The sequence below is a fragment of the Phytophthora infestans genome, genomic scaffold, assembly GCF_000142945.1.
Source record: "Phytophthora infestans T30-4 supercont1.3 genomic scaffold, whole genome shotgun sequence".
Classification (NCBI taxonomy): domain Eukaryota; phylum Oomycota; class Peronosporomycetes; order Peronosporales; family Peronosporaceae; genus Phytophthora; species Phytophthora infestans.
The window spans coordinates 4,508,979-4,532,970 of NW_003303756.1; the positions used below are offsets into that span (position 1 = coordinate 4,508,979).

Sequence of the window (23,992 nt, forward strand, 5' to 3'; positions counted from 1 at the left end):
ACCTCCACTCATATATTCCTTGCTTGCACATGTCGGGCTGATACACTCCAGTCGTGTCTCAATCATAGCGTGGACGGCGTTGCATATCTTACAGTCCATCTCACGCTTTACGTATGCACCGAAGCAGCAAAAGTATGATGCTCGCAGCTTGACAAAGTCTGCGCTCGTTGCATGATCCGCCAAAGGTGCCCAGGAATGGCGTGGCATCCTTCGGGTTTGCGCTCGGTCTTAGTAGGATAAGCACAGGTGCCGATGAGGTGAATACACGGCGTGTTGGGGGTCAACTGGAGTAAAAACAGTTCATACTGAATAACTGTAGAACTGGTTGTAACACGACTGCGCCCGCTCCAACCAACCAAGCAAAGATGCACACTGCTGATGTTGGTTTACTCGACCGGTCGTGTTATTGTGCATGTGATCGAGCTAACCTGCAAGTGGCCGATGCTGGTTTTCTTGACCGGTCGAGTTATTGTGCATCTGGTCGAGCTAACCGGTCGGGCTAACCTGCAAGCGGCTGATGCTGGTTTACTCGACCTGGCGAGTTGTTGTGCATAAGGTCCAGTTATTAATATTGGACTTGGAGTTGCCATTAGAGAAAAATGTGCCAATCATACAGAACTGTAAATACACGTCACGTTTTTGATACTATTTAAAGTACTTCGAAGGTGATTCCGGCTTTGTTGCGTACACATCTTTTTGTTAGTGCTGTTTAGCCGGAGCCCGCAAATCTTTTGCTGGCGCCCCAAAGCAAAGTGATTTGCTTGCTGAAACCGATTTGATTTTGCTGGCACCCTATATTCTTTTGTTTTCACCCTAAAATGTGTTTGCTCGCACCCCGGTCTCGAGGCCCATGTGGACCCCTACCATATTACGTCAACGTTTGCAAATCATTTGACTCTATTATACCCAATTGCGTCTTAGAAATTTGATGGTAGAGGTCCATCCGGACCACTACGAATGGCAATCCGCCCAGTAGCTAAAGGCTTAGGCTTCCCGCAGATCCATTTTTGCAACTGTTTATTTTAGCTTTGTTGTCAAATCTGTCTAGAACACTCTCCAACTCGATGAATAATGGTCTAGTGACTGCCGGCGACGAAAATTTGTTAACACGCGAAAGTATTGCTCAGTGGCCAAATTTGCACAATACACCTCAGGAATTCTCGGTGGCAGTGGCAAATTTTAAATGTGCTTCTATATTGCAACAGAATTACATAGAAGACCTCTTTCATCAGATCAGCTTTGGCAGAGCTGTAAGTTTCTTTTTCCGCACAAACTGCCGGTACAGCGTACGATACGCGACTTTTTTATTACAGCAAAGACCGAGAATCGTTATGTCAACAACTCACGAATTCATCCTTTGAGAAATACTCCGTACGTTTTTGCAGTTAGAAAAAGAAATGTTGACGGTGACACGAATGTTGACCGACCAAGGTAACATTACGCGTTTCGATCTACAGAATACCGTGGAACTAATCCTGCGTTCTATATGGCATTCCCAGTAATATCTGCAATCAGCGTATTGAAATCGCTTACTTCTCTGTCCCACCAATTATAGGAATTGTTTTTTGTTTTTTAAAGTCGCACAGCCAATATGAGCTTGGTAAAAGTCTAAGTATCCATGTTCGGAAGCTTGAGTCAGCGTGCTATTTGCTAACTTTTTTGTGACTTTATAGCAGCGACCAGCAAGTAAATAACGCCATGAATGTGGGCTCATGTTTGGAGGGAATTCTGTTATTTTTGGGAATTCCTAGGCTTATTTGCGATAATTAACAAAACTTGCAGTAAATGCTCATTTCGATATGGTGATCCTATACACATCAGCGTAATCACGATCGACGTGTGTATTAATAGCACTCGCTAATAGGCGCTCAATTACAAACGGTTTTACTGCTCGTTAAGTCGATATGTATCAAATCAGAGGAAAATGTCATCAAATCATTGGAAGAAACACGATATCAGCCAATGGGATCATTGTAACATTTTTCGTGTATAACACACAAGAACGAAATCCCTATAAATTGATGGGACAGAGAAGTATGTTACTCGGCTCCTGCTAAATGACCAATCAGATACAGGCAATCCAGGGCGAAAAAAAAGCGTCCGAAAGGGAAAGACTGGAAAGGCAAGTATCTACGAAGACGGTAAGGGAAAATGCCAATTAAGGGCCGTTCAAAGCAACCTTCTCTTGTTTTGATTGTATCTTTTGATCTATTAAAAAGCAAAATATGGCCTTGGCATCAATCAAAAGCTGACACAACTGTATATTTCCCTGGCTATTGAATTGTTTTACATCAGCTATGGTGCGTTCAGTAGGACAAATTAAAACAGTGCATAAAATGTGACGGCCGTGCCAATTAAGGGCCGCTTGATTTCACTATGGGTTGCTTAGTAATCTCTTATATGATACCTTAGTAGTGGCCAATGAAAATAGATAAGCCTGAAATTCCGAATTGCCTATTGGCTAACCGAATCCGGCCTAATTGGCATTTTCCCTTATTTGCGTTCGATATTAAGTTACATTTGCTAGGTTTCTACGTTAAACTTGATTATATGGCGCTCTTACGACGGTAGTGACATTCATCTACTCGGTGTGAGCACCGCAACAGGACGCCTCGACTGATCGATCGTTAGGCTTTGAGACCACTCCAGCAAAAAATCGGTGTAGGTCCTGCTCTTCTGCGAAAGATGATGCTTCTCTGTTGGATTTGTAGTGGGGGGGTCCGAGGATCGTCTCTTTGTATGCCTAAATCGCCTCAAATATCTACGAATATTTTTAAACAGCGCTACTATCAAAGTGCTAACATCATGAAGCACACCGCCGCATGTATCTAGGTTTATGCAAGTAATCTAGCGCTCATTCACTTGATAAATTCGATCCTTTAAATATCAAATTTACGCGCCTATTTCCGCACTTATTTTTTCCTGTGTTTTTCTCGATTGTTCGCCCTACTTTCCAGGACCTCAAAGATTTAGCTCATTCCCACTGGTTATATGATCCACTCAGATCCAGTCGTGATCGCATGACACGGTGGCATACTAATCCTATGTATCTAAATTTTAGTACCATAATTTGATATTATTTTATTCTACACGGTACCATATTACAGTTTCTTTATTAACAACTCAGAAATACATGTAAAAACTTGGCTATTTTAATAATTCAATGATATGGTACAGTGTAACTGTATTCTACCAAATTATGATACATTGTTCATGTTTCTTTGAGCACTCTTCAAACGTTATGTAGTAACAATACGTTGGTGGAATCCAACATCTGCATGAGGTACAGTATGCCTTTTCGTGCTCGCAAATAAAGGTCACTATTGACTGTGGTTCCTCAAGAGATTTATTTGGGGGCATGTACTTTATGTACAAACTCTTCAGTTGCAAAAAACAGCGCATTGTAACTCACGATGGAAGGACATTCAGCTTGTTCATGAAGAGTATGCCAATTTGTGCTCGCAATCAATGATCACTGTTGCTCTCTAAAACTGTATGGTACAGCGCTCATGTACGAGTACCGGTAATGGAAAACTTCAGCTGCAAAAAAAACGCATACGTGGTAATTACTACGGAAGGAGAGTTAACTAGTTGGTCCAACGCGTAATAATAAGAAGCATTTCTCGCTGTTAAATGCAGATAATTAGCGAATTCTTAAATTATGTTAAATGTCGTTTCATGATGTGGTTGCCGACACCTGTACAACACCAAATAGTGAGGGATATTGAGGATACCTTATCCTACCTGTGTTAAATAACGATGCTAAACTTGGATTAGTTTGTCCGAGCCGGCTTCAGTGTTTTCACCCTTACATTTAATCCCAATCTTTAAAGAAAAAAGATGGAAATACACAGTACACAGATAGCTTTATTAAAAGCTCATAAATTCACATTTGTAGAAACCCAGTTCATTGCCAAGTACGCATGCGAGTAAATGATACACGTAGGTGCCGATTGAATTATAAAAAAGTAAGAATTTCCCATTACTCTCCATGCATATATATTTATAATCCACGCCTTGTGAATGCTTGTACTGTATAACATGTAATTAGAGCATGAAGTTTATTAAATTAGACTACTTTTGCCTGTTTTAAAGAGCTGAAAACACTGTACTGCTCTTAGTGTTTCTGTCCTTTTAGGCAGGCTTATACCGATATTAGAAATTATAAAATCTAATCCAGTAGTTCTCTTGACCGATACGCTGACAAGGTGCAGCCGAAATTGCATACATGAAAGCGTAAAGTTGAAGGAGGAGATACATCTCTTCAAAACCATCGTTAATAGATAAATTGCTAAACCGTCGGTGAATGTGCGATTTCTAATCTAGAAGAAAAAAAAGATTAAGTGAAATCAGGCCAATCCAAACTCATATTTAAGCAGGTGAAGTGTTCCGACAACCGGCCAGTCTGGCATTTACAGCAGCACCCGCTAATAAGAGGAAGAAACACGTCGGAAATATGGAACCGCAGGCTCAAGGACTCTTTCTACTGGCTCACTATCAATCCTAACATTACAAACTGCCCACAAAGCACCGAAGAAGCCAGAAAATCGATCGATGTGATGCGCAGCGGCGGTGGTCTATTTGCCAGCAACCGAGCAGGTCGAGGTCGAAGAGAACGATGGTTTGACGTCGAAAAAGTGTACGCAAAACGCTGGGTGAATGATTTTGAGTTTTATTTAATCTAATGGGTTGGCTATCATGAACTCACCTGGAAACCTGCCCCACAACCTCGCCTGGAAGCTAAAGGTGGATTACGAGAAGGAGACCATCGACTTCGCCTGGCTGTATCAGTCTACAAGAGTACGAAGGCGCCCATCGCGAAAGAAGAAAACTCCTAGCAGGCGTAGCGCGCGGATGATAGTGAATCTTAAGTTCGCCGCGCACTTAGTATGTACTGACAAATTAATTTTATTTTTTCTAGACCAGGTGGACAAATTCAGAGCATGTCTACTGTATTATGGAAATTCCTCTCTGTACTGTACCTGCTTTGTGGCTATTAGTCTCGTGACCCGACTAATAACGTACAATTTATACTATAAATACTGAACTGTACAAACTAAACAAGGCCGGCAAGCGATTGTTTTTGTTGGTGTTACATTGTGAGTGTTGCACCACTCTGTTTGCATTCATTTCACATTTTTACAGTCCTGAAGGTCAAGTAAGCTTACAACGCTCTGTGAGTTCATAATGATGTTGCTCTGCCTCCTCGCATTTGCTGCTGCCAGTGTAGTGGCAAATATTGTCGTAGATGACCACACTTGCCATAGGAGTAGCGGCGGCTGTGAGCCCAAGAGTTTATGCGAGTACAATTACAACTTCGGAGACCTTAGTTTCGACCAGTCCTGCCGTGTCAAGGACGGTGTAAACTTTTACCCTCAGCAGATTCACTTGGCATTCGCTGGAATTGAGACCGGTACGGCCATGGCAGTGTCGTGGGCAACGTTCGAGAACGTGACCGATAGCTCCGTCTGGGTAGGAAGATCAGAGGACAAGCTTGAATTGGTCGACACCCTCGTGTCTAGTGATAGCTACTACAGCGACGACGAGTACAATTTGTTCCACCACCACGCGACGATTACAGGTCTCAAACCGCATACTAAGTACTTCTACAAGGTTGGTAGCAGCGGTGACGAGAAATACACAAGCGACGTGAGTTCGTTCGTGACGGCGCGGGCGGCTACGGACGACAGCACTTTCAACGTTCTAATTTACGGGGATCTCGGGGACGGAGAGAATTCGGCTGATACGATCGCGGCTATCAACAACATGACTTCAGACGAAATTGATCTCGTCTACCACCTGGGAGACATCTCATACGCTGACAACGACTTCTTGGAGGCGAAGCAAGCCGCTGGTTTCTTCTATGAGGAAGTTTACAACAAGTGGATGAACTCCATGATGCCACTTATGAGTCGTGTCCCGTACATGGTTTTGGTTGGGAATCACGAAGCTGAATGCCACTCTCCGAGGTGTCAGGCCTCTCGCTCAAAAAGCAAAGCGTTGGGAAATTACACGGCGTATAACACGCGATTTAAGATGCCATACGGAGAGAGTGGTGGGACATCGAACATGTGGCATTCCTTCGACCATGGTCCGATTCATTTTACTTCGCTATCGCCCGAGTCTGATTACCCAAACGCACCGGCAAATGCATTTACAATATGGACCAAAAACGGCAACTTTGCTGATCAATTGAGTTGGATCGAAGCGGATCTCAAGAAGGCAGACGCTAACAGAGAGAACGTGCCGTGGATTTTCGTTGGGATGCATCGGCCGATCTACAGTGTTCTGATTTCTGAAAACGACGTCCCCATCGCCCAGACTGCAAAAGTCCAGGCGGCATTTGAAGATTTACTACTCAAGTACAAGGTGGACGTGGTGCTGACAGGCCACAAACACTATTACGAGCGGCACTTGCCCATCGCGAACAACAAGGCTGTACTGGATGGCGTCTCTGAAGACTTCAAAGTGTACGAGAACCCTCAGGCTCCTGTGCATATTCTAAGCGGTGGAGCTGGCCAATCCGAAGGGCTATCCTTTTCACCAAAGCACACTTCGTCGTGGAACGCCGTAAAGGATTATGAGCATTTTGGTTACTCGATGCTAGAGGCGAATCGCTCAACGCTGGTGTGGAAATACATTCTAAGCTCGGACCGGACCGTTCAAGACGAGTTTGTCATGTACAAGGCCGACGCCACGCAGTTAGACGCTACTGGTGGCGTGTCATAAGTCAATTAAAACTGCTCAAAGCACTTTGCCCAATCGCTCATAAGGGAAAATGCCAATTAGGGGCCGGTGACCAGTTAAGGGCCGGATTCGGTTAGCCAATAGGCAATTCGGAATTTCAGGCTTATCTATTTTCATTGGCCACTACTAAGGTATCATATAAGAGATTACTTAGCAACCCATAGTGAAATCAAGCGGCCCTTAATTGGCACGGCCGTCACATTTTATGCACTGTTTTAATTTGTCCTACTGAACGCACCATAGCTGATGTAAAACAATTCAATAGCCAGGGAAATATACAATTGTGTCAGCTTTTGATTGATGCCAAGGCCATATTTTGCTTTTTACTAGATCAAAAGATACAATCAAAACAAGAGAAGGTTGCTTTGAACGGCCCTTAATTGGCATTTTCCCTTACTACATGTATATGTACCTGCTACTTGGAGATCGCTTTGGAAAGGCGCTACATGTATGCTCTTATGTAAATTTTGAAGTGCATAATTTTTTGTGAACAGATGCAGTCAAATCTAAAAATACCTCAAACATGTACTCTATTCATTGTACTCGTAGTGCTTCGGTGCGACGTGTCCGTGTGTAACACACGGATGTGTTCACGTCTGGCTATTCATACCGTATTCAATGGAAATTCTGAATGCATTCGTGAGCATTGATTGCGATTCACAATTTGCGAAGCGTGAATGTGAGCTTACCGGTGATTACATTGTACAGTACTCTACCCCGTTTTCGCGGGGGTGGACCACATAGGATTTCCAAATTTTTACGATTTTAGCAAACAAATTAGAGAGTGACTATATTGACCGACTGAGTTAACCTTCTCCTACAAATTTCTGACGCGCTCCCATCCGTACGATGTATACAGTGTGTACCATGTATACCATTCAGCCTGACAGCCACTAAATTTAACGATCGTAAGGCTGCAGGAGGGGGAAATGGATCTCCGCGTCCGAGCCGTCCAGAAGAGGCCGCTAACTGGGGCTGTCGCGCGCGAGATCGACGAGAGCGACAGCAGCGATTCTGAGTCGCCCCGAGAAGACTCCCAGGACGACGTCTGGCCCCCAACACCCGCTGCGAGCGGTGCTGGTTCGGGTGATGGAGAGTCTTCCGAGGCTTTCAGTGTGTCGGATGTAACCGATTTAACCAGCAGCACTAGCGAGGGTGGTCCCCCCGCACGCGTGGTGGCATTACCACCCAACACGGTGGAGTTTGCCTCGTGGGAGGCCTTCGACGAGTACCTGGCTGCGTATGAAGCCCAAACGTTTCAAGTATGCGAGATTCATTCAAGATTTAATGAACGGATGTCTGACCCCGCTGTCCCACTAATTTTGTGCTATCTGTCTTGTAGATATTCAGGGCTCGCTCTAATACCAGCGTGGCAGAGCGCAATGCCAGGATTGACAAGTCACAGTAAAAAGCAGCTAAAATACCAGCATCGTGGGAACAGTATTCGAGGACGTTCGTTTATACGCACTCAGGGAAGTACAAGTCTGTAGCTACGAAGCGGCCACGCCAAGAGACTCGAGCACAGGGCTGCAAGGCGCAGGTACATATATGTCGGCCTGGTCGGGACTGGTCGGGTCCAGTCGGGGTCATTCGGGTAGTTCACTGACTGACAGTGGTTATATATGCTCTACAGATTAATGTCTGCGTCCAGGTAGTTGATACAAAGAATACGACGTTTGCTGTGCGGATCACTCGTTGCCGACTAGAGCACAATCATCGTCTGACAAGCCTGGCTTTCTCTTCACATCCATCGAAACGCATTATCCTCGACGAGTCAACGCTAACTACAGTTGATCTACTTCGAAAAAAAGGTGTCAAGAAGTCTGGTATCATCAGCCACCTAATGAAGCACACCGACAGTAACCCCACCCCAAAAGATGTGCAAAACCTCGTCCAGAAACTAAAGGCTCGCGAACAACGCGATGGGCCTTCAAGCCCTGACAAGCGGCTTAAGAAGTGGATGAAGCAATTTGGTGATGTGCCAGGGAACGTTGGTCGGTTTTTTTTGGACGACGTTGGTGGCAAGGTAGAGTGAATGCTTTTATCAGGTCTAATGTCAATTCATGAAGTTAACATTTGTTGTTTTGTGTGCTATTGGATACGCAGAAATTGCGACTTGCATCACATTGCAAACAAAGCACATGCGAACACTATTCGACCAATTTCCTGAAGTTCTGATGATTGACGCAACGCACGGGACGAACCGGTCTAAATATAAAGTTTTTTCATTCATGGCACACGATACGTTCGGCAAGGGCCAGTTTGTGCAGCACGCGCTGCTTCAAAATGAGCGCTATGAAACCCTGTTGACAGCGATAGAGGAATTCAAAGCGAACAATCCTGCGTGGTCAAGACTTCAATGTGTGCTGGTGGATAAGGATTTCACAGAACTTTCCGTACTTGAAAAGGCATTTCCAGGGGTGACAGTCTTACTTTGCCAATTCCACGTGCTGAAGTACCTACGGGAAGAGATTGCTTCAGCTGACTACGGATTTTCGAGGTCTCAGAAAGAGCAACTTGGCGGTGTTGTGAGCTTACTTGTCTACGCAAAAACGGAAGCAGAGTACGACAAACGCCTCCAGTACATGGTGCATCTTGCGTCGATTGGTTATGCCGGTCCAGTTGCGAATGATCGATCTGGTATCGTAGTCGGTGTGGAGTCGGGCTCAGTCGGTGTGGATTCGGGCTCAGTCGGTGTAGAAGTCACAGATCATGAACTGGAAGATATTTCTTCTCGCATTGATAAACATCCTTTTGTGAAGTACTTTTGAAAGAATTGGGACAGCTGTCGTGAGCTCTGGTGTGCACATAGGCGCCAGAATACCGTCACACTCGGCAATAATACCAACAATCGCCTAGAAGCCTCTTGGAAGCAGCTTAAAGAGTGGGTGGATTCGTTTATGGGGGTGGATGAGTGCATCGCTCCGACCATGTACTATCAAACGTTACAAGAGCGATTGTTCATTGCAGAAGTATACAAGAATGTGACCGTCCAGCATCCTGATTACGACAGCGAGATGACACTGGTGGAGAATATTGTCAGTGAGCATGCTTGTGAACTTACATTCGGGCAGTATTCGTATGCTATTGGATCTGCGTCGTACACGTTTTATGAGGGGTGCCCAGACGTGTATTTTATCAAGAGTATATCTACAGCTGATGACGCGCTGGACGAGATGAACGCCGAGTATTCAGTTACTAAGCGCGAATGGAAGTACTCCTGTCTATTCATGTGCACGAGATTGCTACCCTGTCGACACGTTTTCTACCTCCGAAAGGCTCTTGGTCAGGAGACAGTCATCCCCACACTACTGTTAAACAGGCGGTGGCTGTTGTCTACTGTGCGTGCGGCGATTGAAAATTCAAGTGTCGTCTCTGACACAGCGGAGCCAAAGTCTTTTGAGGTAAAAAATGTGATGTCCTCACAGGCGAGACCGTGGGACTCGAACCGCAAATATCGTGAAGCACTGCAATTTGCATCCCAAATTTGTGACACCATGGCGGGACTCGGCATGACGCAGTATAAAGAAGCGATGCAGTATCTTCAAAGTGTGGCTGGGCGGTTCAAGAGAGGCAAATTCGAGGATCCCGGTGTGCCAATTTTACCACCAGCTGAATCTGAGCGTCACGGTTCGACTAGCAACTCGCGCGATGATGCGCTGTCGCCGCCACTACTTACTGGTCACGATCCGACTGCACGGCCGACTCACCACGTGTCGGCAGAACTGCTTACTCGTCATGCGGATACAGCAAATGTGAGTCATGTATCCCCAACTGCCTCTGAGTCTGACCATGCCACAAGCTGCAACTCCGTCGAAACAACACAGGTTGCAGATTTATCGGGCCAGTCGGGGGCATATCAGGTCCAGTCGAGGAAGAATCGGGGTCCAGTCGGGGAAGAATTGGATCCAGTCGGGGAAGAATTGGATACAGTCGGGGACGTTGATATAAGCACACTACCACCAGCAACGGAGGACACGCCATTTGTGATAGCGAGTCCTCCAAGATCGCGAGGACGACCAAGACAGACAGCCAGATCAAAGAAGGCAGCTCGTAAAAAAACTGTCATTGTAGCTCAAGAAGACTCAGAGCTGTACGCTTCGAATTTAAGCTTGGCGTCCGTGGATGCAGCGCTGTCTTCGGATGCAACATACATATCGTCAGCTGCAGTTGTGAACAAGTTCAAAATGGGGGAGTATGGCTTCAAGTTCAAGACACCTACAGCACGAACAATATCGAGCTTGCCACCCACAATCGCTTTGATACCAGCAGAGTCGATCACGCGGATATTGCGCCCTGAACAAATTGCCATTTGCAGGAAAAAGGTTTCGGCTCTGCAGTCGAAGCACAAAGGCCTAGCAGAAAGTGCCGTGGCGCTGGATATTCCAGGCTTTGGTGCGTACTCAACGAGTACAATTGGGATCATGAATAGGTGGCACAGGGCAATAAAGGTGGTAAAACAGGTCGAGAAGGCTGTGAAGTGGGTCGAAACCATTGACTTCACACTCCCAATGCCTGCTCCGTTTCAAGTGGTGCTACAGACGGATATGCTGTCAAAGATGCAGTCAATCCCGCTTTTGTCTGCAAAGGTACGTCGACGAAATCATGCCATCACTACAACACTTTCTAACTAAACGTTATGTTTGACAAACAGGCAGAAATTCTAGATCTCGTCGGAAAAAAACAGCTAAGCGACGATACCATGAATATCGTCATGTCCAAGCTGTTCGGAGAACGAAATGATGTCGTCATTGTGGATCCAGGTGTTATCGGTTCCATTGATAATGAAGATAGTCCTGTCAATACCAGAGCCTTCGCTTCAATTTTCGCGGGCAAGACGAACGAGAAAATTCTGATCCCTATATGCTGCAGCAACACGCATTGGTGCTGCGTAATGGTGAACTTAAATCTGAATGATGTGTGCATCTACGACCCAATGAGCTCGACCTATGTCGTTAGCGTTCGAGCGATCGCAGAAAAGCTGGCAATGCAACTGCCAAACTACGCACCAAGGGAATACCGAGTACACCACTACATGGGCGATCTAGGGGTACAAGTAGATTCATACAATTGTGGTATGTATGTTCTGCTAGCGTTTGAGGTATTCGCTGGTGCCCAAGGTCTGTGCATGCTGAGTAGGAAGGAGTTACAGTATCTGCGCTACAGATACATATATATGTGTCTATAGTTAACTTTTTCAACAAGTTGATTTTGATTCTGCACTTACCAGTCCCACTGAGCTCTACTGATTAAAGTTTCTCATGCTCAAGACATATGGCCGGTCGTACTTGCACGCTCAAACCACAAAGTCTTCACATCCGGATATACGTATACGGACGCTTGATTGCTCAACTGACTTATTTTGTGTCGGGCATGGTCGGGCATTGATCGGGTGCTGTCGGGCACCATTAGCCTGTCTCTTCCACACCAGTCGGGTTGAATAGCAAGTGCCAACAAATTAAAGTTCATTTGGATTCTGGATCAGCTCATCCGGAAGTTTTTCAAAGGTTCAAGGGCACGAAAACGGGGTGCAGTACAGTATGTGCTGCTGTGTGGTTGTATGACGCACGTTAACTCGCGCGAGTTACCGAAAATTTGCAGCTCGGCATCGTAGAAGCCATTCATTTATATTCGCGCGAGTTAACTTAAATCCGAGTCCAGTTCACTTCGAATTATTCTGATACTGGTTATTTTTTATGTTCTAATGTTGTGTTTGGGGGCGACTACCATTAATACTTTAGAATCAACTCCCCGATGGCCAAACACAAGTGTGTGCAGAGGAGTGAAAGGAAAAAGTAGAACTACTGAAGCGGTGGAAAGCCTATCCCGTTTGGACTGTTGAAGACGCTTCGCGTGAGCTGAAAGTGAAAGAACCACTAAGATGTTGGGAGAATATTTAATAAATAGCTTGATATAATTTTTTTTTGTTTTATTAAAACGGGGCAAATTAGATCAGCTCGGACCGGAAGAGAAAGAAGGGCGTCGGCCAATTACGAATTGGATCACTGGTGCATTGTGATGGTCAATTTAGTGAATACGTTGTGAGCATTTTCGACCCCTGAGACACCGAGGGCCGGTACGAAAAGATGTGACCATTCCAAAAAAGAGAGCTGCTCGTCTTTTAGTGAATTTACCATTTAATTACACTTTAAATCGGGCGAGTTCCAGTCTTAATGCATTTTTAGTCGCGCGAGTTATAGTGAATCGGTTAAAGGAGATGGGGCAGATGGCAATCACTTTTATAAGTAGTGAGCCCACGAATGTGAGTGTGACTCGTATCTCCGTAGTAAATATTAGAAGGATTCTAGCCAAATTTCACAAGCCAAATTACCAAACAGTACTTTCAACTCGCGTAATGAAGAGGCATCGTTCGCTTATGGGGGAGCTGTTGCTGCTCGATCATTCTCGTGCGAGCTGTTCTGCAAACTCACTAATACTTGTACCGTACGGACATGGCTTATTTCTTTAGTAAGAGGATGGAAATCCTCTTGGAAGATGCAGGTTCCCGAGTGGAGCAAGAAGACGTAAGAATTACCTGAAAAACGATGAGAAGAAGCAGACGGCGGAGAGCGGAGACGAGTTGAAGATTGACGGGTTGCCGAGGCTGACCCACGGATGTGAGGATCTTGCCCGCGCCCTTTCGAGTGAAGACAGAAGAAGACAGTGGTACGACGCAGATGCCAATGAGCAGATGGACGATACTCAGGGGAGGCACGACGAAGTCGACGTGAGCCTGGAGGTCAACGTGAGGGAAGTGAATCAGTTCTAGATTCACACTGAAGTGCGCAAGTGCTCCGGTGAACTAGGAAGAGATTAGCTGCAAAGTGCGCGAGCACCTAGTGGTCGAGCGGTTCCGCCGTGCCGACGACGTACGCGAATAAAGAGATTGAAACCGAGTGTATTGCTTATTGCGTGTGTACTGAGCTAGTGGACGCGTCGGGTGTGAAGACGCGGGTATCTGAAGTCCCGTAAGGTCACACACTCGCGGTATCAGCAGCCCGCTCGTTGTAGCTGCAGCGGTCACGGACAAGAGCACAGGTCTCTAAAGAAGAGATCACACACTCGCGGTATCTGCAGCCCGCTCGTGATTGACTGTAGTTGCTGCGGAAAGAGCACAGGCCTAGGAGATCCTGACGCCCCACGCCTCTATTCGGTCGGCAAGATTTATCTCTGGAGCTGTGCATATTTCGTGTCGTGTATATTTAGGGCTCTAGGGGTTTGTGTGATTGCAGGACGGAGTAGTGGTTGCTAAAAGTATACGCTGGTGGTCATACGGAGGAGTGAGTTGCTTGAGAAGACAACAGCAACGAACAACAAGAGATAAAGAGAAGGGAACGCTTACTTGGTGGTCATACAGGGGCCTTCTAACACGGTTGGCTCCCGAGAACATCGAGACCTTCACGAGGCTTGGCCCAGTAGCACGAACCTAGCTGGAAGCGGCGAGTGAGAGGAAAGCGCTCCACGGAAGTCCACGGATTGGGCTACGGAATTAGATACAACGGATCTGAAGCAGAAGAGTGAGTGAGCACAGACCCCTGTACGGATAACAGAAGGCGGATAAGGAGAGGAAAACAGAAGGATTGAGCAATGGTGAGCATGAGGTCATCACCGAGAAACAGTACCCCTATGACAGGAGCGCCTACGAGAAGACAAGCGACCACGCCAAAGCGTGCTAGACGTCCGAGAACCCGTATTCAACTAGCGTATGATGACGACAGCGTCCACGAGAATGACGAGATTGCAGTGAGCAGCGGAGTTGTAGTAGCGGCAATGAGACCCGCTCTGAGAGACCCTGCTGATGACAGCGACAGCGACAACCAAGCCCAAGACGGTAATCGAGCGGGAAGAAACGATGGAGGAAGAGCGCAGGCTAATCCACCCGTAAGAGGCAATCAACCAGACGGCGGTGCTCCACTCCCCCAGCTAGAGCGGCGGCACCAGCAGCCCCTAACCAACAGGGTGATGACTTGGAGACGATGAACTGGTGGGATCAGCTAACAGCCCCACAGCAGAGAGCGATGATGAAACGATTCTTGATACAGCCACCACTTGCGGCACCTGCACAGCCGGTGATAGTCCAAGCACCTGCGACCCCCGCACCTCGAGCAAGGATGAAGACGCTGAACTTAACAGATTTCCATGGGAAACCGAGTGAATCAATTGAGGCATAGCTGGCGAAGATTTCGCAGGAAGCGGAGCGGCAGGCAGGACTAGGCGGGGATACCTGGACGGCAGACGAATTGTACTTGGGTGTCAGTGCACATTTGCAAGGGGAGGCAGGCGACTGGCTGACGACGCTGACGGAAACTATGAGAGAGGAGGACAAGACGCTCAGCTACTTGGTTAAGAAGCTCCGCAAGAAGTACGGCAGCCGGGATAACTTGTTCAGGACAAAGCAGAAACTGGTAGCGAGAGTGCAGCAGCCAGGGGAACGACTTGGTGATTTCGCCGGTCGACTGAGACAGATTGGCTTCGGCAAGAGAGTTCCTGAGGAGTCGTACGTGGAGGCGTTCATGAACGGCATTAACAACGAGATGGTAGGAATGCAGATAAGAGGCCACCATCGTCAGACGTTGGACGACGCTGTGCAGCTGGCAGAGGATGCGAGCGGAGTATATGGCGAAGGAGTGAAAGTGACTGACTGGCGAGTGGCTCAAAAGCGGTACCGTGACGACGAAACAATAGCGAGCAGCGCGGATGAAACTCCGGCAGCCAAATGAAAGGCTTCGGCAACGGCGGTGATAGACCAGAGTGACTGGGCGAAACTGGGCCTGGGTGGACTGGCAGCGAGCGAAGAACAGCCCATGTTCGACGCTGAAGGCGGCGCTATTAATCGATGGGAGAAGTCAGCAGGGAGAGACCCACTGTCTATTGCAGCTCTGCAAGCACTGATATTGACAGCCCGCAGTGGTCCTGAAGAAACGAAGCCAGCAGCAACGAAGCCAAAGGCACGAGTGTTCGAGATGAAAGCCGAATCACACGAGGCCACTAGAAAGGATGATTACCAGCTTTACTCGAAACGACCGGCAAACCCAAACTGGCAGGAACGAGGCGGACGCGGAAGTACTCGGGGAAGTGGACATTATGGACCGATGGACACGCCAGAGATCCAACAGCGAAAAGCGAGCACGAGATGTAGTTACTGTGGCAAGCCTGGACACTGGTGGCGAGAGTGCAGAACACGGCTGAAGGACTTGAACGGACAACAACCCGCACAGCAGCAACACCAGCAGCCCGTGCAAGCTATGACTAGCAGTAGTGGGAGAGGAGAAGCCCCTGCAGCGCCGACACCAGCAGCTCCAGCAACGACGTCAGCAGTAGTTCCGGGAAATGGCCAGCGACAGTAGAGATGGGGACTCTGCTGTTCGCGACCAAAGGACACCCCGACGCTGAACAAGAAGAAATGAGAAGCGGCCGTACACGAGCCAAGAGGAGAAACACCAAGCGCAAGCGACGGTGGACGGAGCGCCAAGACGACGGCTTCAAGATAGTTGGTTCTGTCCTGGTGAAGAGCGGAAGCCCGGAAGGCCTGACTGTGACAGCGTGTGACACCTTGGGTAGTTCAGTACAGGAGAAGAGTGAGGCGGTTGGCGCGAGTGGAAATGATGATATGGTGGAGATCGACCGACCGGAGAGAGCGGGAGAGGCTGATGCAGCCGAGAAAGGAGGAGAGACCCCAGCGGTAATGAGCTAGCAAGCCGTAAGAGTTGAAGCGGTGGAAGAAGCGGACAAACCACCAGATGCAGTGGCTGAGGGTCCCCGAGAACATGTGACGGCAGTCCCAGCAGCAGTTGAGCGCCAGACGGTGCCGATGAGTGCTGGACGGACGGCGTCAGCCAGACGGAGGAAAAGACGAGCGGAACATGAGGTTGCGGCAGGCAAAGATATTCTGGTCGCAGAGCTAGCCTTGAAGCGTGAAGCACGTGCGAAGGTACTACGGACGCGAGTGCGACAGCTGATTGAAGATCTACGGATACCCCTTGACCTGGAGCAGCCAAAACAGCGTCGAAGAGAAGCGCAAATCGCCACAGAGGCAGTAAAACGGGTGGAAGCAGCAAAGAAGAAGCAGGCCGGTAAGAACGCGGTCGTGGACAGGAACACCTCGGACGGCAAGACAGATGGGGATGCTCCACTGACGAGTACCGGTGAGTTCTCGACGAGTGGATGGCTGAAGGAAGTTGCGAGGTTTGAGGAAGAGGCACCTGATGAGCTGATTGAACAAGGGTCATTGGCAGAGATGCGAGCTGCCAGACGGAAAGCGGTAAAGAAGGCCAAGCGTTTCCGGTTCGCGAGACGGCTTCGACGGCTTCAGCAGCGGAAAGAATTACTATCGGGAAGCGCTGAGCAAGTAAAGAAGAATTCGGTAGTGCGGAAGAAGCCTCGGCGTACGTACGAGTACAAGCAACATGGGTGCTACGGCTATGTAGAACTAAGAAATGACGGCAATGGCAACCAAGTGAGAGTCGCACCATTACGAGCAGTGGGAAGTGATGGATTGAACTGTTTGCCTACGGCATTGCTGGCATTGACACGGAAACACACGCAAGAGGTTCGGCTGGATAGCTGCGCCCAGTACAGTGTAGCCGGCGAAGAACTGAAGAAGTATGGCAGATGCATCATGCGGAACGCACCAGTGGACATCGTGTAAGGATTTGGCGGAGGCATCAGCCGAGTCCTGGGCGTTTGGCGATTTGTGGGCACTACACCGCTCCAGCAAAGAATACAGGTCGACACACTTCTAGTGGAGGGACAGGGAGATGAACTCCTCGTCGGTGAAGATTGGATGGTGCAGCACCAGATCAAGATGGACTTCGGCAAGCGAGAACTGAAATACATTAGCAACACTGGAGAGAAGGTGATTTGGCCGTTTACGTGCCATGGAGTTACGAGCTTGCAGCTTAGGAAGGTGATGGTGCGTCTGGCGAAAACCCGGAGATTAGCGAATAGCACCAGCAATGTGGTTTACATGCGAGTGGATGCGGATGATGGCACTGAAGGGATCTTCATACCGAAGCCGACCCATAGAAGACATATGATGCTCGCACCCACCGTTGACACTGTGAAAATTGTGATGGTACGAATCTCAGTGATGAATGTGGAAGGTCGGCGTAAAAGGCTGCCAGCGAGAGAAGCTCTGGGCACGTGGATACCCGTGACGGAGGATATGCAGCTATTGGAGCTGAACGGTGAGCTAGAGCGGGAGCGCGTAACCAAGGGGGTGAAGACACTGCGGAAGAAAGATGATGAGCCCCTCAAGGATGAAGACAAGTTGGACATTGGCGAGATGGAGCCGAAGGACAAGGACTTGGTGATCGCTTTGTTGAGGCAGTACTCGGAGATAGTGGAGAAGAAGCAGGGATGCCCACCATTGGCGACAATATGCGTGGAGCACCACATTAACACAGGAGATGCTGCCCCGATCATGATGCGGAGGCGCCGACATGCGGTGGCCGAGAACGAGCTGATCGACAAGGAGGTGGACGAGATGCTGAATCAAGGTGTGATCGAGTATGGTGAAGGCGCCTGGGGGTTCCCAGTGGTGATTGTCAAGAAGAAAGATGGCAGCGTCAGGTTCTGCATCGACTACAGGGCCTTGAACGCAGTGACCATCAAGGACGTGTACCCGCTACCGAGAGTGGACGAGACTTTGGAAACCCTGCACGGAGCTCCGAGGTTCTCCAGCTTGGACTTACACGCAGGATATTGGCAGTTGGGGGTAGCTGAGAAGGACAAACCGAAGACGGCGTTTACAACCAGGAGAGGAGTCTTCCAATTCACACGGATGCCTTTTGGACTCTGTAACGCGCCCAGCACCTTCAATCGACTGATGGATTGTGTACATCGAGGACTCACGTGAATCTGTTGCTTGGTATACCTGGACGATGTGATCATCTTCACCAGAGGTTCGGTGGCACAGCACGTAGTGGAATTGGCGGTGGTACTAGAGAGATTGGCGGACGCTGGGCTGAGCTTGAAGGCGTCGAAGTGCTCATTCGCAACGACCCAGATGGAGTACTTAGGGCATGACCTAACACCGAAGGGGATACAGCCTACTGCGCGACTTATCAAAGCCATAGTAGACTTCCCAAAACCGACGAACGACGCCCAAGTGAGGAGGTTTGTAGCTCTGGCGGGTTACTACCGACGATTTGTACCTGAATTTGGCACCAAGATGGCGCCCTTGACCAGCTTATTGCGGAAGCAAGTCGAATGGAGATGGGGAGCAAAACAGGAGGAAGCATTCGCCTGGTCCAAGGCATGGCTGAGTCAAAAGCCAGTGCTGATATACCCTGACTATCGGCTTCCTTTCAAGCTGACTACGGACGCCTCGAAGACGGGGTTGGGAGCAGTGTTATCCCAGGATCAGGGGCACGGAGATCAACCAGTGGCCTATGCATCTAAAGTGAACAATCCTACAGTGGCGAACTATAGTATTTCGGAGCTTGAATGTCTGGCAGTGGTTTGGTCAGTGAGACTTTTCCGTCCTCACCTGTACGGAAGACATTTCACCATAGTGACAGATCACGTGGCATTGAAGTGGTTGATGACGACCAAGGAACCGGCTGGAAGATTACACAGACGGGCACTTACGCTGCAAGAATATGACTTTGATATTTAATATCGGCCTGGCCGCGAGAACCATGTAGCGGAGGCGCTGTCTAGAGGACCTGTTGACCTGAGTGAAGGAGCTAATAATCAGAGGAAGGATGCGGACGACCCCATGATCGGACGAGACGATGACGAGGAGAGCAGAACCACGGAGTTGGAGGCAGGCATCGATGACACTATTAGGCACCTCACGCGAACAGCGGCAGTGCAGCGAGTAGAAGCAGCCGAGCTAAGAACTGTCCAATTCACAGACGAAGACATCAAACGAGAATAGGGCAAGTCCGTAATGGTGAATACCCTGAAGGAGAGAGGAACTTACCGAGGACAGCGTGTGTTTGTTGACGACGAGGGACTTGTACGGGTGGAGCTGAAGTCGGAAGGCAGTGGGATCATCCTGCCTACGATTTATTGGGCGCTAGCGTTCAAGGCGGCTCACGACAGCATTTGGGCCGGACATTTGAGGGGGCCACAGACGATGGAGAGATTGCGGCGGATGTACTGGAGGCCACAGATGCGGGAAACCGTTCAGAGTTGGACTTCCGCGTGGCAAGACTGCGGGTCGAAGAAGGCTAGACCTAAAGCCGTGGTACCACCATTACGGAGCGTGAGAACCGGAGCAGTAGGAGATCGCTGGGCTGTTGACGTAGCGGGTCCGTTACCAGAAACAGGAGAAGGCAATCGATTCGTCATTGCGGCCGTGAAATACACCACTCGGTATGCGGTAGCAGTGGCAGTGAAGAATCACACGTCGAAGGCGATCGCTCGATTTCTGATGAAGAAGGTTGTCTTGGTGTTTGGGCCAATGCATGAGATCATGGTGGACGGAGCAAGAGAATTTGGTAGCAAGGTTACAGCAGAGCTGTTGGACCTAATTCAAACGAAGCAGTCTACACCTGTACCGTACCGACCGAATTTGCTTGGACTCGTGGAACGATTCCACCGAACGTGGAAAGACATGATTAGCCTGTACGTGGACGAGGAACAGAACGACTGGGACGATTTCTTGCCGAGTGCGCTGTACGCCTACAACTCCTCGAGACACACAACACACGGTTATCAACCAAATGAGCTGGTGATGGGAAGGAAGCTACGTACCCCAGCTGAGCTGCTGCGCAAAAGCAGATTATAGTTTCCTCATAGCACTTTAAACGACTATCACGAAGTCCTCATACAAGACCTGCAGAAAGCGCAAGAATTAGCGGCAGTAGCACTGGAGAAAGAACAGGCGAGACAAGCCATGTATTATAACCAACGCAACGTACGAAGAGGAAGCAACTTCCGGGATGTACAACTTGTGTGGGTCTACCGCCCAGCGAAGGGCCCAGGGATCACCAAGTTTGGACACCGATGGCGAGGACCTGGAAAAATTGTGGCGGCAGCTGGTTATGATAACTACCTGGTGCAGATGCTGGAATCAGGACATGAGTTAGTGATCCACTGCTCTTTCCTGTTGAGCTATTATTACCCGACTCACCTGCTGGAGGAGATGGCCGAACACATGGCACTAAACCTGAGAGATGAAGCTATCGTAGCAGCCGATGGAAACTCAGAAAAGGAAGGCAGCTCTGGGACGAGAATAAGACAGGAAGAGACACAGACTGATAGAAGACGACCAACAGATGTGAGCCGAACACCAGTAGCGGCAATTGTGGATTCGCCAGTTGAAACCGGAGACCCGTACGGAGCAGAACACAAGAGCGAGAGCGACGACGAGCCAGAAGGTGTCAGCGGGCAGCAAGAACCTGATGGCGAGCCAGAACCCGCGACAGCAAACGGCAGATGGCAACGAGAGCATGAAGGACGGGTGGGGCACGAAGAACGAGACGGTAATGTCGCCAGCAGAACCCGTTCCAAGATCCGACGAGCTCCCTACCGCGGAACGGAACGCGAAGACGCCGAAGGACGCGAGCAAGAAGTCTCCGGAGGCACTGGAACGAGCGAAACGAGAACAGTACCTGTGGGATCAGAAAGTCAAAGCGGCACTGTCTATGACAGAGGAGGTGAAGGTAGCAAACAAACCGCGAGAGAGCCGGGGAGTCAAGCGGTCAGCAGCGGACATGTACGACGACGAGAACAGCACGAGCTCGAGGAGCTTGAGCGAGAACTCCGACGGATCGCCCACGAAGAAGACGAAGAGCCGAGGATCTATGTCTTTGCCAATAGAGATCGTCGAGGAGTTGATAGCCTCGTATCTACACACTCACGTCTCGCCAGAATTGGACCTACCGACACCGTGGTGGAGCGTAGAAGGCGAAGGTACAGATGCCGTACGGGGCGTTACGTACTGGAATTCGAAGTGGAACGCCTGGGAGATCGACATGACGAAGGAAGACCAGAGCGATTGTGGATCAACTTCAAAGACTTTGAGCATCTGTGGCGCGAAGGAAGACTTCGGAGTGAGCGGGATGACAATCGAGGCGGACAGAGAGATCAGCAACAACACGTGACAGTAGCATGACTGCGGCAACTGATTAGGTGGGACAAACGAATTACATTTTACGGTGCGAATCGAGGACGATTCGAGTGGAAAGGGGAAAGAGAGTAAGAGGATGGAAATCCTCTTGGAAGATGCAGGTTCCCGAGTGGGGCAAGAAGACGTAAGTATTACCTGAACAACGATGAGAAGAAGCAGACGGCGGAGAGCGGAGACGAGTTGAAGATTGACGGGTTGCCGAGGCCGACCCACGGATGTGAGGATCTTGCCCGCGCCCTTTCGAGTGAAGACAGAAAAAGACAGTGGTACGACGCAGATGCCAATGAGCAGATGGACGATACTCAGGGGAGGCACGACGAAGTCGACGTGAGCCTGGAGATCAACGTGAGGGAAGTGAATCAGTTCTAGATTCACACTGAAGTGCGCAAGTGCTCCGGTGAACTAGGAAGAGATTAGCTGCAAAGTGCGCGAGCACCTAGTGGTCGAGCGGTTCCGCCGTGCCGGCGACGTACGCGAATAAAGAGATTGAAACCGAGTGTATTGCTTATTGCGTGTGTACTGAGCTAGTGAACGCGTCGGGTGTGAAGACGCGGGTATCTGAAGTCCCGTAAGGTCACACACTCGCGGTATCAGCAGCCCGCTCGTGTGTAGCTGCAGCGTTCACGGACAAGAGCACAGGTCTCTAAAGAAGAGATCACACACTCGCGGTATCTGCAGCCCGCTCGTGATTGACTGTAGTTGCTGCGGAAAGAGCACAGGCCTAGGAGATCCTGACGCCCCATGTAACGTGGTTACATGGTGTGGAACACACAGGGGTACGAAGTACCCGGAGTTTGCTAACTCTCAGTACATAAGTTGGAGAGTTAACAAGGTCTCTCAGTACGTTGGCCGAAAGCCACACGTTATGCATTTGATTAGGTTTAACTATGCTAGATAGTTAAACAGATACATTTACCCCTAGGCGGCTTGGCCGCAATAATAGTAAATAAACACTTCTGGTTTTGAAGCATAAAAGTTAAGGTGTTAACTTTGAGCCTTGGTCTTGGGCTGTAAGCGTCCTTTGGATAAGGAACTTAGTATTAGTGACTCTTTGAGTCGAGCGTCTTCCTCTGACGCTAAAGCTACGGCAGCCCCGCTGCACCCCACGCCTCTATTCGGTCGGCAAGATTTATCTCTGGAGCTGTGCATATTTCGTGTCGTGTATATTTAGGGCTCTAGGGGTTTGTGTGATTGCAGGACGGAGTAGTGGTTGCTAAAAGTATACGCTGGTGGTCATACGGAGGAGTGAGTTGCTTGAGAAGACAACAGCAACGAACAACAAGAGATAAAGAGAGAAGGGAACGCTTACTCTTTGCACAAAACGTGATTAATCCTGGTAGTGTATCGGGTTTACACGTTGTACGGACAGCGATTAACTCGCGCTTATGTGGACTATCTTACACGTTAAAAGTCGGGTTTTACAATTATCAAGCCTTATAAATTGTAGGTTTTTCATTCGCTTTGACAGGCCACGTTTTAGAGGCGGAAATTAGTTTTTAGAGCTAAGTGGTACAGTCGCAGATATGATCCATCAAGATAGATCTCATTAATCTTGCACGTGGTTGGACTCAAGACTCGGTCTAACAAGCTTACTGTGCTGGCGTTTCCGCTTTGCAGTGTACCTGCTGGGGTCATACGGCTCGTGATATAAACACCGGGTGTGAAGGTCGCGCTGTTGTGCTCAAATCTCAGACTTCAACAGCTAGCGCTCCCTTAATCTCGGATTTGATTCAAGCCTTCCTCCTCGACCCTGCGACTCATCGCTCCGAGCAACTTTGTGTCTGGTTTGCTGCCCTCTCGAGCAACCACAGTTTTACTACCCTGGGGTAGCGTTTTTTTTCCGCTATAGCTCCCCACGTGCTCTCTCCTTTCCGCTCGTTTTACCAACTATTCACGTTCTTCATAAATTTTATTTTCTTCTTTGCGTTTCGCGTACGCGTTTGTGTAACGCTAACCTATTGTTTTACAGTAGTTCTTAATTTACTGTGCTCCGTCATTTACTACCTGTTTCATCGAACCTATACTCAACTAAATCGCTGGAATTCGGCTTCATTTGACCTCACTTCTTAACAAGCGGACACGGCTGGCAGGGTGCATCCGTCGCTGGTCAATCTGCTGCGCTATCACGGGACTACGCTATTTGTGGATGGTACATTCCATTGT

General features: G+C 48.8%; 1 protein-coding gene across 1 annotated transcript; it reads left to right on the plus strand.

The window, feature by feature from the left end:
- Positions 1 to 5,190: 5,190 nt before the first annotated feature.
- PITG_02869 (calcineurin-like phosphoesterase) lies at positions 5,191 to 6,729 on the plus strand (the record flags this gene model as incomplete). Its single annotated transcript, XM_002907705.1, has 1 exon — positions 5,191 to 6,729. The coding sequence occupies one exon, from the start codon at positions 5,191 to 5,193 to the stop codon at positions 6,727 to 6,729; it is 1,539 nt and encodes a 512-aa protein (XP_002907751.1).
- Positions 6,730 to 23,992: the final 17,263 nt, after the last annotated feature.